This window comes from Pieris rapae, chromosome 16, assembly GCF_905147795.1.
Source record: "Pieris rapae chromosome 16, ilPieRapa1.1, whole genome shotgun sequence".
NCBI classification, from domain to species: Eukaryota; Metazoa; Arthropoda; class Insecta; order Lepidoptera; family Pieridae; genus Pieris; species Pieris rapae.
In genome coordinates, this window is record NC_059524.1 from 861,637 (window position 1) to 876,127 (window position 14,491).

The window sequence follows — 14,491 nt, forward strand, 5'->3', positions numbered from 1 at the left end:
TGATTATTATTTTCTGTTCCAGGCGGCACGCCTGATGCTTAAGTGAAACCGCCGCCCATGGATACTCACATTACCAGAATGCTCGCAAGCGCGCTGCTGGCCTTTTAAAAATTGGTACGCTCTTTGAAGGATCCTAAGTCAAATTGGTTCGGAAATACTTCAGTGGGCAGCTGGTTCCACTAATTACAAATCAACCTAAAGATGGCGACAACGAAGGGATGCAACTGCTTCTATATAGGTATAACAACCATATCTATAAATCTATAAAATTCACATATTGACGAAAAATGTATTTTCCAAAAGCCAGAGAAATATCAAAAAGACTGCCAAACACTCACATCATTCAAATCAAATCGAATTCGATTACTCGTATCTTATCTAAGCCAAAATCGATACGTCTCTTCGAAGGAGCCTCGTATTATTTATAAAGGGTAACAGTCTCGCTGCAGCCTGAGGATATTCATCCCAAGCTTCTTAGAACATATATGTTAGAACGAGGTCAAGCTTGCAACTGTATACAGGATTCAGATAAGAGCAAGGATTCTATGAACTTAGATTTAGGTTGTTAGAAGCCGTCTCAACGTAAAACGTGATATAAAAGGCTACTCGCATGTATTCTCTTTTCCTTTTATTCACGTATCGCTAATTGCGTAAATGAAATAAAGGGATACTTAAATATAATAGGACGTCTACGTGCTACGCCACAATAATACTACAACGCTACGATTTATCTACGCTTCCGTAATGCGTACTTTCGTTACAATGCTACGGCATATTTACCTGGCTACGCGATGCCAACAATGCGTAGTTTAAACAAATCTGCTTTGTTATTTCTCCAACACTTCAGAAAAGATATTTCAACAATATAAAACGCAAACAGTAAAGTCAGGAATATTCTGAAAGCTGTTTTCAAAAGAGCAATACCAACAACACTGACATTCAACCGAATCAATATCTAGAAAGTTTGAAGCTTTCAAATCGCTAAGAGCTGTGTAAAGAGGCACAATGCGGTAACGTAGATATCTAGACATTATTGTGTCGACATCTCCGAGTATATATTTAAAGTATTGCATTTGAATGCTTGGTAATGTTTTGCTGATCCCAGTGAAACATATTACAATAAATAAAATAGTATAATGCAATTTGACGTGTTCAAAGTTGAAAATAATTTGTATTGTTAACATAAATTGTGAGATTTATTATATTTATGTATTTCGTAAAACAAAATATTGACTACAACAAATACTTATTGATTTACATATTATGCTATGGTAAAACAAAAGAGCTTATTCATGCCATCTAGTTTTATTATAAATAATTTCGGAATAACAGCAATTTTTCGCCCTAGACATCTGAAGCCACAAAATAGGATTAGCCCGTATAAGCCTGTCTTAGAGTCCTTGGGATGTATAGGCATTACTAAATTTAGCATATCCTTACATTCGTAGAATTGAAATGTGACCCAGCGTGATTGACCAGGGCCATCCTGTATGCGACTGAACGAAGCAAATTTTTTAGTTGTGTGACTTACTAGAGTAAGTCGTCAACTTGACTATGATCCCGAGATGTTTGCGGGTAGCATAAATTTACAAAATATAGCATACACCGATATAGCATACTGGAAACCTTTAATATTTAATTAAATAGTATATTTGGAAGAAATTGTTACATTCATTTTGGGTATTATAGAAAAAAACACAACACAATCAACCATATAAAAAATGATTGCAAATAAATAATAAAAAATTATTTATTTGTCTCAAAAACATAACACTTTGAACTAACACTTTAAAGGTTAAAAACATACTCTGGGTTCGCTGAGATACAATATTGTATATTAACATAATATACTTATTTGAGCTATAGTATAGCTAACATAGCTTATAGTATGGCTAGCCTAGCCTGTATCTTAACAGCTTCCTTTTAGTAGAAAATTTAAATGCGTATATTGAAGGTCCTTTGATGCACAGCCGGAGAGCGAACCTTAGAGATGAAATTCGCACGCTACTAAGCCAATACGGCTGCGTAATCCAAACGTATGAAAACACAAAATACGCAACACTTCGTATTAGATTAATGGTCTGCGGTAAAAATGAAGGAGAAACGCCACCTTACCGCGTGTCGTCATTTATTACCGAGCTCCATTATTGGTGATGTACGGTTCGCCAAATATTTGCGGAATGCAAACAAATTTCGACGTCAGATACTGACGAACCGGGAACTTATGATTTAAGAACCTCTAGGATGTTAAGTTAAAATTAATTAATACGTCCACAGTTTCGCTACGTTGAACATTAACAAGGTAATTTATTTTAAATCAAACATATAGTGGCGTTTCAACCATTATATTTATAGGTCGTAAATTCCACTTAATTTTGCTTTGGACATAGAATAATTAATATAATGCACAGCTGGTGTATGAATCCAAGACTTCCAGGTGACGAATAACGTACCACGACAATTGATTCATGATATTTTCTTCGTATCTTTCATTTATATATATAAAAAAATTTTAACCACTACGTTCTACAACAAAAAGAAGAAGTACATTATGTAGAAGAGAGTTCTAGCAATGACAGTGTCTATGGGCAGAAGTAACATAAGGCGAGCTTTTTCTGTCCGTCTGACACTGTTTATAAAAAAACAAATTGAACTGTACGGAGTTCATTTGATTTTGAAAAGTACTTAACATAGTAACAATTGATTTACTAAATATATATTGTCTCGCCGTAATTATTCAAATTCCAAAGCTCCTTACATAAGCTCACTGTGAAAAGACAGTTATGAAGTTTCAGTAAACACCTAAACAACTCAAATCGCAACACAAAGGTTAACCCACATCTTAGGATCAGCCCTTCTTAACAACGAGAATAAACAGCGAAGTTCAGAACAAATCCTTTGACGACGTTTGGATTCGGCACGTATGTAACACATTAACGATCCGAAGTTTGTATTTATCTGTCAAATTTTCTCGCACTGATTAGCTGAATACTAATTGTTGAAGTGGAACTTCTTTAGGCGTATGAGGGTAAATTTTTTACGACCCGTCACAGGAAAAGGGAGAGAGCGATTGAGACTGATTGACACAGAGAGTGAGAAAGGGAGAAAAATACACTATATTGGTTGATGTAGTCCTTTAGTAGTTACATCTTAGAACTTTAGACGGGAATTCTGTTGCATAACGTCTGGTGCAGTAAACGCAGATCATTTCTTAATTTATATAATCACTAGCGTGTATACACTATACAGTGTGAATATAGATATACAAATACATGAAGTGACCATATATACAGGGTACATGATCACCAATTGGGTACCACCACCTTAGTAAAAACTAATTTACTAAGAAGTTTAACGTCTGACTTGTGCACTTTGTACGCAGGCACTTTATTCATTAATTAAGAATAAACTCCTGATTGCACAGTTTAAATTGAAACTCAAAATAACTTTATTCATACGTCAACAGAAAAGATTAAAAATTGATTCTAAATTTACATTTACTACTAACTGGCGTGGAGAAATCTCGTTAATTAAGATCCCGCCATCACATTTAGAGGGGCAGTTAAAAAAATAAAAACATGCTTTGATGGATCGCAAAAACAAGCGAAAATAAGTGAAAATATAAAAACACACAAAATATCGACATTTTAAAAGACAGAGTCTTTACTTAGCGCTAAGTAATATCTACGTCAAAAACGTATTAAATTTTGTTATGAGAATTTGTGATCTTAGTATTGAAACGTAAAGTTTGTTTCAATAATTAGTAGAGTATTTTGTTAGTCAGGGAAGTAGGTCTGTATTTATGTTTTATTAATAACCCAAATAGATCTTCTCTAATCAATGCGATTAATACTTTGATTAAACATAAAGGAAGCTGTTAAACCCGATACAAAATTGTCCTGTACTTTTTAATAGTTGGTATATTAAAACGCCAAATCACAAAAATGCTTAACCTTGCCTAAAAGGCTAAAACACATTCAATAACTTACAATATGCAAAAAATATAATTATAAGAATAAAATTAATAAAACAGTTCAACAAACATAATTAACTTATTAATAAATATACTATTTCAGATATGATTTAATTATCATAAATTTAGAAAGCCAAATTGAAATACATGTACAAGAAATCGTAATAAACATACATTTGATTGAAAACGGAAACAGCCCGATTTCGAAAAAACTATATTTAACATCATTGACGATCAAAGGTAATTCAATCACTCGCCATTTACTAACTAAGAAATATTTTGTAACATGAAAATATAATTGAAATTATATAATTTTAGTAATCAAGAGCAGATTAGTTTATCATGATTCTCAATCCTGAGACGGTAATTTAAATGAAATAACACAAATATTTTCCGAAAACTGGAAATATATGTAATGAAATGTTATTTTATTCATTTGAATCTGGCGCGTTTCGCATTTTTACAAGTTGTCTGTGGAAGTTGGTACGCATTGGAGTGACGCGCGATGAATTGTCGGATGACGTGAAGATTACTTAGTGCATTGTATCGTTATAAAAAGATAGATTTAATTATAAAAGGATATATATAATTGAGTAGACGAACAGTGAACTTTCAATTTTTCTTTGAATTTTCAGGTATGGAAAATTGTTACAGTTAGACAATCAGTATTGTATTATTATAAAAGTGTGATTGATAAACAAGACTTTCAAATTTTCAGAGAAATAATTTGTGGTTCATTTTGAAAACCCTTAATAATATATCTTATATATATGCAATAATCATGATACAAAAGGCATCTCTTGCGTATAAAAAATAAATTACATTTATATCTGTACTAATATAATAAAGAAGAAATTAAATATTTCCATTTCTCGATATTAATGTTAATAAAGCCTTCAAGTATATGTCAAGGTTTATTGCAAGGGTCGTTTTTATTTGTAGTAGACATCGTAAATTTTATTTTTACTGCCTATGTTTTAGTATTTTATATACCCCGTTATCCCGACATCTTCAAGTAAAATAAACTTCGTAAATTCGTCAGCATATTAGAACTATTTGTTATTAAATAAACTTTATTGTGAAGAAAAAGCTCAATAGTTGAAGCGAGGTCATGCTCAAGCCAATAGAGCAAAGTTTCTTAAATAAAACAAAATAGAAATGGTGGCGAGAAGTTGTCAAAATTAAATTTAACCATTACTTAGATCGACGAATTTTAATTTAATCATCAAACACCGCAAACTAAGTTTGACTCGACAATAGAGCCTGGGTTTATTGGGAATTAATAATACGAAAGCTATAATTGCTTCCCCGAACATATTGTATAAGATATTAATATTCATAAATCAAGATGGGGGATCTTAATCGTAACCTGTTAAATGGATGATCAGATTAGACTATGGACTTAAAATTTTGGATAGGGGCAGATAGTTTAGATTTTTAATGTTTGATATTTCGACTATTACAGGAATTATGTCAAACGTGTTCCAAGGACAATTTAGAAAATATTTTTATTTTCTAAATTGTCTTTCAAAAAATATCTAGTACTCTTAAAATATAAAAGTACGTGCGTACAACGTACACATATCAGAAGTGATACTTCTTTGATAATTAATTATTACTAAGGTAAAAGATAAATAATAGATTATCATGTACCAGAATATGAACACTTCATGTATTTGTATATTCACACTGTAGATATGCTAATGATAATATAAATAAATAAAACATCTGCGTTCAGAGTACAAGACGTTATACGACAGAATTGCCACCTATAGTCCTAATATGTAACTTCTAAACGAATATTAACCATTACCGTATTTTTTCTCGATCTCCCTTCTCACTCTTTCTCTATCCATCTCAATCGCTCTCACCCTTTCATTCTACAAAAACGCTGCACATCTTCGTCACGATCCGTAAACCTCACCTAAAGAGGTTTAACTTAAAAAATACAAGATAGTAATATCATAACCTCTGTTTTAATATTATAAGTAGATAAAAGTTCAAGCGTAATCCAACATTGATTGAGTCTTGGTTGTTTTATTGTGTTCACCCAAGTGTTAGTTATAAAACGCAAGTGACATATATTTGTATCATTGATAAGCAACAAATGAGCAGTGTTGTACTAGTCCATTCGTGCGTCTCCCATCCCTGATGTCGAAGGTTCGATCCACAGCTTTGCAATAGGCTTTCTAAGTGCCCATTTGACATTCACTCGAATGGTGAAGTAAAACATCGTGGGTAAAGCTTGCCTAGAAGGTTTCTTGCCTATTAGATTTACTGAGAATGACTAATGAAACGAATAAATAAATCTGAGGCACTTAAAAAGATTGTTGGGCCATCGATTTATTTAATTTAAAAATTGCAAGATACTTTCAAATACAAAAGCTATAACCTCTTTACATAGATTATTATTTCAGATAGTTTCGGAGCTCCACAACATCCCTGGATCAGATTAATAACGTTGAATGTAAAATTAGTTTGGGCACCGCGCCCCTGAGTCCCGCCGGTGTAAGTAATAAATAATATTATATTGCGGTCATAATGCTGAACCTACGTTTAATTAGGTTATAATTTATTGTTGCTAAAAGATTAAACATACAAAACTCGTATGTTCTCATAAAAAAACTAAATTTAGCAAGACTAGGAGGAGAAATCTCCTGTGCTAACACATGCCGTCGACTTTTTGGATCGACTTATTGTGATATAAATGTCATTACTAACGCTTCGATGAACACAATAAAATGTTTATAAATTAAATATCGTTAAGAGGTATTGGATTGGATGCCGGCCTGGCATCAATTATATTCCAGGATGTGCCTTTTTATGCCCCGGCGTACAGTTTAATAGAAAGATTCCTATTTTTATGTTTGAAACGAAGATTTAAATATTCTGGAATCACCACATGAGTAACACTATAATCATGGACGGCTAAACATTAATACAACTTAATTACAGTTAAATTCAGTCTTATACCACGCAACGGTTGCAAGTTCAATTTGACGTGAGATTTGGAAATCATTAATTTCGTTGCTAGAATATCGGATTGTTAATTATTTTGCACTTCATTTCTGAAAATTGAATTTAATGGTATACACATAAAGCAAACATTAAGTAACTTACATCATTAATTTATAATAATGATCTTCATTTTACATAATTATTTTATTGCGAGTGAAATGGTTTCGCATATATATTTTTATTTCATTTTGCAAATACACCTATACTACCCGTACATAATTTCGATGGTGAAATTAAAAAAAAATAGTCGTTACACTTATCATTGCAACTATAGATACATCAAAATAATATAAAATATTTAAAATTTTCTTAACCTACATATTAATAATTAAATTAAAGTAATAGAAAATTGATACAAATTTAAAAAATTTGGTCCCTGCGGCACTGTAAAAATAAACTGTATAAGGCAAACGCAAGAAGTTCAAAAATACATAAGCATATAGATTAAACAATTAAAACATTATGTAAACAATGGATAGTACAATGTTAAAGGACACATGAAAAGGAAAAGTGCAAATGAATCACTTGTAGCTTGTACGTACTCGTAGCTATTTAAATATAAAGTAGTATTTAACATGCCGCTCATTAGTGCTAAAATATTCAAAAGTTAAATTAAATGTAGTAGTCGGCATGTCTTATAAAATGTCGATATTTGTCGAAAAAATAAAATATTCGTATTGCACTTTATCTATCTTTTTTATATACATGTATCTTAGACATCATAGAACATACAATCTAGCCTTACTTAAGACTAATAAGTAATTTAAGTCTAATATAGTTTACTAATAAGTATTGTCATTATAATGAAGTGTCCAATAACACTACGTACAGTGTTCTACTTTTTTTACTCACTGATTAGCACGTAATACTAACGTGCACTAACACTAATTCCCTAGTTGAAAGGGTTTTATGTGTAACTTTATTTTACTACTTACACAGTTAGTTTTTAATCTAAAATTGTTTCTAGAGAAAAACGTTGAAACAGATTTTGAGACCCATAAGTATTCACTATTTATCTCTATCGCGAAGCTATGGGCAAAAGCTCACTAATTAAAATACGCAGCCAACAAGCTCCAACTTTCACATTATCCACTCATCACATCATCCAAGCTATTCAAAAACTGTAAAAACAATACTTAAAAAACTTGTTAAACCGCAAAACGTAATCCCAAGTACAGTTATGCAGAAAACTGTTGTTCATAAACGCTCAGTTACTCGCCATTTTACGAGCGACATCGTGTATTTTTCTCTCGGTTTTAAAGTCTAACTACAAACGTATCTCGACAGCTGTGTCGTGTTAAGTGTCACGGATAAGTGTTGCTAGAAGTGACTTGTTTAGGATTGTTTGGGTGGCGTTTTAAACAGTGATGGAGTGCATTGGTTAAGTTTACGACGTATATAATATGGTCATAATTTTGAAGTGATATTAAATATGGAATACGCACTAGACTGGTGTTTGAATGTTTAGGTAATGATATATAAGCATTTTATTGAATTAACAATAAATTATATATTTTGTAATATAATATATTTTCTTTTTAAAATCTAAACATAACAAACAAATAAAAAGTATTTACCATTTTCTTAACTTGTAGTTGAAGTGTACCTTTAACGCTGGCAGCATTTCCTTGTTGTAATGCGATACATGATATGTATTTAAATTTTTAAAAATTCTGAAGTCAAGAACATTTTAAAATCATTCTGGTTAACATAAAAAACAACACACATTATTGAAGTCTAAATTACATATTAAAGTCTATCACAAATTATCAGACTTTATTCCTTGCAACTAAAAAATCTAAATGTAAATAAAACAGCTATGCGCTCATCGCGTCTTCATTTGGCTAAACGTTATACTAAAACGAAATCACCTTACAATCTTTATAACCTAACATAAATCACCACCGCATCCAGACAACAATATCTATGTATAACCACACGCAACTATTTTTATTACCTCCGGCATACAAATTTAGCCTCCCTCCTGGCGTCGCGATACTAATTGACGCTTTAAATCCATCCTCGCCTTTGGACGACTAAATTATTTTATTTGAACGTTATGAGTTATGCGCGTGAGTGTACTTTTGCTTTTCCTGTTTGAGAGCTTAATGTTATATTGGAAATGCAATAAATAATGAATGTGAAATTGGATTTATTTAGATGACATGTTGGAGTCGTATTAATTAATAGTAATTCAATATTACTTCAATGTTTAAATATATATGTCTAGAGTGGTATTGGTAGCATGCGACCTGAGGTCGTAGGTTTGATCTCCTGTATCAATGATTTTTCTGAAGGAAAATATTGTGAGGAAACCGGCTTGCTTTAGACTCTTAAAGTCGACAGTGTGTTAGTCACAGAATAGATCACCTACTTGCTTGTAAGATTGACAAGTGATCATGAAGCAGATACAGAAATCTGAGACCCAGACATAATAAGTCGCATTCATTCATTTTTTCATAGCTTGAAATCATTGTGAGAAAAAAAAGTGCGTGCGTACACACACAAATACACACGTCCGAAGTGACACTTCAAGTATAAGCATATGATCCCAAAGAAGCCCCGGATCGCGATGAAGTATGCTTATGATGATATAAAGAAATAAAATCTGCGTGTACTGCACAAGACATTATGCGACAGAATTTCCATCTAAAGTTCTAATATCTAACTACTAAGCGAATACATCAACCCATAGCGTGAATTTTTTCTCGTTCTCCCTTTCTCACACTCTCTTTCAATCGCTGTCAATCACCTTCTCCCCTTTCTTCACAAAAACGCTGCACGTCTTCGTGACGTTTCGTAATGTTTTACCCTCATGCGCCTAAAGTAGTTTTACTTCAAACATACATTTACTGATGGACTTATAAAAATTGCATAGATCTAAAGTTAAGACGTATGAAAGATTATGTAGCTTGTCAATATTGACCAAGAACCAATAAATATGTAAATTTGTACTCTCCAGTTTCAAGAGGTGTGGGTTGATTTTTGTAATATTGCACGGATAGGCGGAGAAAACAATGTGAAGTTAGATAAATAAATTGGAATTAATTAATATATCTTACCTGCCAGTTTAAGCCCAATCCGCTTTCCTGGAGGCTTGATTAGTTCTATATGTGTTCTCCGCAGGCCTCGTTCAGTGCATAGCCCAGAGTCAGTGGACAGAGACGTTTGTGATTTGAACACTGTAACAAGTAATAAACAATAAATTATGGTATTAATGATTGTATAAGATATTTTGAACTTTTGATCATTCACATCATTCTTAATCTTATCGTCGTATTTACTACCGTGGTTATGAAAAGTATTTTTTGACAACAATTCGTTTTAATGTATGAGGATTGAGAACCCTTTTGTATATGTTTGTTTTTTTGGTTCGTCTGTAAATTTTATTCACTTATTGTTCACTCTTGTCACTTTAGGGTGACCTGTTAAGGCAGGCATGTTTTTATAATTAGATAGATAAAATTAAAATAAATAAAAATGTAAAAAACACCATGTCAGGGTTCCCTTGAAGTGAAAAGTTTTCCATAACAATCTCACTAGTAAATTCCATAATTTTTTATAATAATAAATATTGTAATGTAAAAATCAGATTCAAAAAAAAAATCTTCGATACAGTTTTAGCTAAAGTGGTAATTCGTCTCTTTCTGTCAACTATGAATGCGCTTTGATCAAAAGGCAGATCTTGTGTTATATTAATGACAGAGTTTCATCGCAATATTAAAATGAGACGACATTTTTGTCGTTATTTTAATGGCCCCGAATCTCTTCGAAAAATAAGACCCGTAACCGAAAAATGTGACGGTAATTTTTTTTCCGATGCCGCGCCGATACAGAAGTTACACTTCAAAAATCTGATATAGTTATAAATCTTATATACAATTTTATATAATATATAGAATTGAACTAAATGTCCGTCCAAAAATAACAATTATTCGATTTCCATTTTAGTTCGCGTGTTTGTTTTGTGGGCATTACGAGTGATTAATATACACAAATCTTGTAAAGCCGGTGCGCTGACATTTACGTCTGTGTAATAAACTCTTAAATACACGTGGCAGCTGTAAGCAACACATCAATACTATAGATAGAAGATTTGACCTTCGAGTAGGGCATAGGACATATACATAAGGTCAGCTAACATATAGCTAGAAACTCGGGATTTATGAGACCCAAATATCTTTTTAATAACGCAACAGTTTTGTGTGAGCGATTTAATTGGAAAGTTTATATAGTAATTTCGCATTGTTTACGCATACTACATACTGAACGCACTAATCTGCCGTCAGAGAGAGATGCAGTTTAAACTACTACGGAGGCGAGGTGTTAAAGTTACAGACGACTAGTCGATATGTAACAATCATCTTGCTCATTTAGAATCTTACAAAATAATTGCATAGTTTCTCCAAATATTAAGCTGCTAGTGTTAATAATAATAAAATTATTTTACGCGCCTGTATTAATTTTGTACAGTTTCACCATGGTTAAGTATTTATTATTGCATGCAATTATGAAAATGTAATCGGGCTATGGTTTCTTGAAGAAATATAGACGTACCTTATCTTTCGAATTATGAAACAAACAAGATTTTTTATACTTTTCCTGTTTCTATACGAACTCTGGGTTGACATTAGAGAAGTATAATAAATCGGGATTCCTAAGTGAGGCTTGGGGCAGATACATAATGTCAGGTCTTTGATGTAATAAAACTCGGAAGCTAGATTTCACAAAATTTTATCGTGATTCGTTGAAGCGTATTCTTATTTACATATAGACGGCGCTTTTGACAGCACATTTAAATATATCTCTTATCTTGATAAGAAAATATTTAGTCTGGATATCAAGCAAGCTTTTATACATACATAAATACAATATATGTATATGTAGCATCTATAGTGTTTTTAGTAGAATATAATAAAGTAAAAATACCTCATTTATGTACGAATTAAATAAACGGTTCAAATAATAAAATAATACACTTAAGGGTACCAAACTCCGTCATAGCCTTCATTTAGACAGGTAGCGTAGGGCGGATTTCAGTTTAAAAACATAATAAAATGTAAGTAATGTCCTATATTAGTATGAAATGCTTATTGTACATAGCTGTCTATATCGGACAACTAAACCTGAACTTATTATAAAATAAGTAATAATATTTCTAATTCAATGTATATCATATATTGTATATATAATATTATTCTCATAGAAGCGGTTGCTTATTAAATCTTCCAATTATTCCTAAGCGCATACTAAATTGCTAGATGGTCAGCGTAACTAGGTTAGATTAGATTGCATTATCGCCTCAGAATATTGATTTCCGATGGTCTGGAGTGGCTGAGATTATTGGTTTAATTCTAAATATTAGCATAAGTCAAAGATGAGCGAAATAAATGATTACCGAACAAATGAGCATCAAGTAAACCGACGTCAAAGCAATTTAAAAAATAATTTAATAAATAAATAAACTAATCAATGACCTTCTTAGGTCTGAGCCTCAGATGTCTGTATCTGTTTGATGGTCATTTGTTAATCTAATTGACAAGTGACCTTCTGTGCCTCTGACACACAACGTCCACTTTTTAGGTCAAAAGCATGCCGGTTTTCTTACAATATTTTCGAGACACGATATTGTATTTTACTATATGAGCGAGTGTGCAAATATAAAGTCCATTGGTATAGAACCGGGGCATGAGTCACATGAAGCCACTATACTAATACTGCTCATATACAGATACAATTAAAACTTAAACATCTAATGGTTACCATTAGATATGATATGATTTGTTCGAATGGATTTTGTTGTCTTTTGTTGTTCACCAGATCCTACTATCTGGTGAACTTAATTTTTTTATGTAAAGATAACCTTTTAATATACCTATATATTTATGAAAATCACAAAATGAGGGTACATATTGCGGAAACTGACGAAAACATATACAGCATAGTGTAAATAAAAGTAATTTATTCAAATAATTGGCAACATTGCATTGATTTGTCAATATGTTCTAAAAACATTTTTTACGTTACGCATTTCAGCTCAAGCAATACATATCACAAACGTGAAAAATCCAGAATAAAAACGTGACCTAGAACCGAAAAATTCTAACTGTATACAGTTTTAAATACGTACCTTTTAACTGAGGTCTCTTATGGTTTAAACCTTTATTTGTAAGTCGTTAGCGAAAGTCGACATTTCATTTAAAAGCAGGATTACTTTTTGTCTGCTCCTAATTTGGGAACGGAAAACTTTTTTGTAGTATTGTTTTGTATTGTCGTAAGATGATTGATCGTGTTATAAGGGTTTGTATTCAAAGGAAAAATATTATTAATAACGTTTATAAATTACTTATTTATTAATAATATTATGTTTGTTAAAAGCATGAGGGATCTCTAAAGAGAACAAATAAATACTTTTTATTTGCAAAATCAAAGTAATTACTTAGTAATTTTTATTTGTACTACGAGGGAATATATATTACATAGTTTTTAGTAGTTTAATGTTGGAATGAAAAAATACTTTTTTTGCTGTGTGGATTTAATAACTATATTATGTTTACACAAATATTTATAATAACAACGAAAGATTTGGGTTTTAATTGCAATAAAAGACGTTGAGAAAGAAAAAATCATAATATCCATTATTATAACATAATTATTGGACTGAATAAAATAGAATTATTTACCAGGAAGTCTATATCTAATTATAGTTAGTAATAATAATCTGTATCTCGGATAAATTCTACGAATTAAATCTCAAAGAAAAGCTGAGTCGTATTTATAATTATCACAAATAGTGTTAATAAAATAAACCTATCTACATTAAAAATATTTTAGCTGTTAAAATATTTTATTTGTGACTGACAGCCCTGTTCAAAGAGAGCAAACAAAAATTTAATGTCCCTTTTATTCGTATGCGCGTCACAAAAACTGAAAAACAATTCATTTTCAAGAAAATGTCTTAAACATTTGTTTGCAAATTAATGATATCTAAGTTCCTGTAGAAGCCTTAATTCACGTACACAACTTTTGGAATAAATTTTATTTGAACCAAAATCTTAAAAAAAAATTGTTTATAACATATTCCAATTGATATTCTTGTATTTCATGAAATATTTTTTGAAACAATAATTTGTGAATCAGTTACTTTGGTAGTTAAATGTGATGTAAGAATTGTTGAATTAAATTCGTTTATATTTTGCGTAAAATCTCTGAACTGACAATTACAAAAAGTTTAGATTTTTTTTCTAAATTCATTCTTCTCCATTGTTAAATCTCTTTTCAATTACTTATTTATTTATTTATGATAGAAATACATAAATTATCCTAACAGACTATGCCAATACGATAATGCCGAGAAAAAATATAGATTTATAGTGTCGGAGACATATTCAATAGGCGCAACGTCTTAGATAACGGGGATTTGTGCATCAGACTTGTTCTCGCCTAGGCCTTCGTCCTTGGTATCGCAAATTACCTATAACTATGCTATCGCACTAGGTA

General features: G+C 31.5%; 1 protein-coding gene across 1 annotated transcript in view; it reads right to left on the reverse strand.

The window, feature by feature from the left end:
- The window catches only part of LOC110991764 (glutamate receptor-interacting protein 2), a 169,016-nt gene that overhangs the window by 99,140 nt on the left and 55,385 nt on the right, over positions 1–14,491 (reverse strand). The window contains exon 3 of the mRNA XM_045631613.1: positions 10,054–10,173. Coding sequence (XP_045487569.1) covers positions 10,054–10,173 — 120 coding nt within the window. The remainder of the gene's footprint in view (positions 1–10,053; positions 10,174–14,491) is intronic.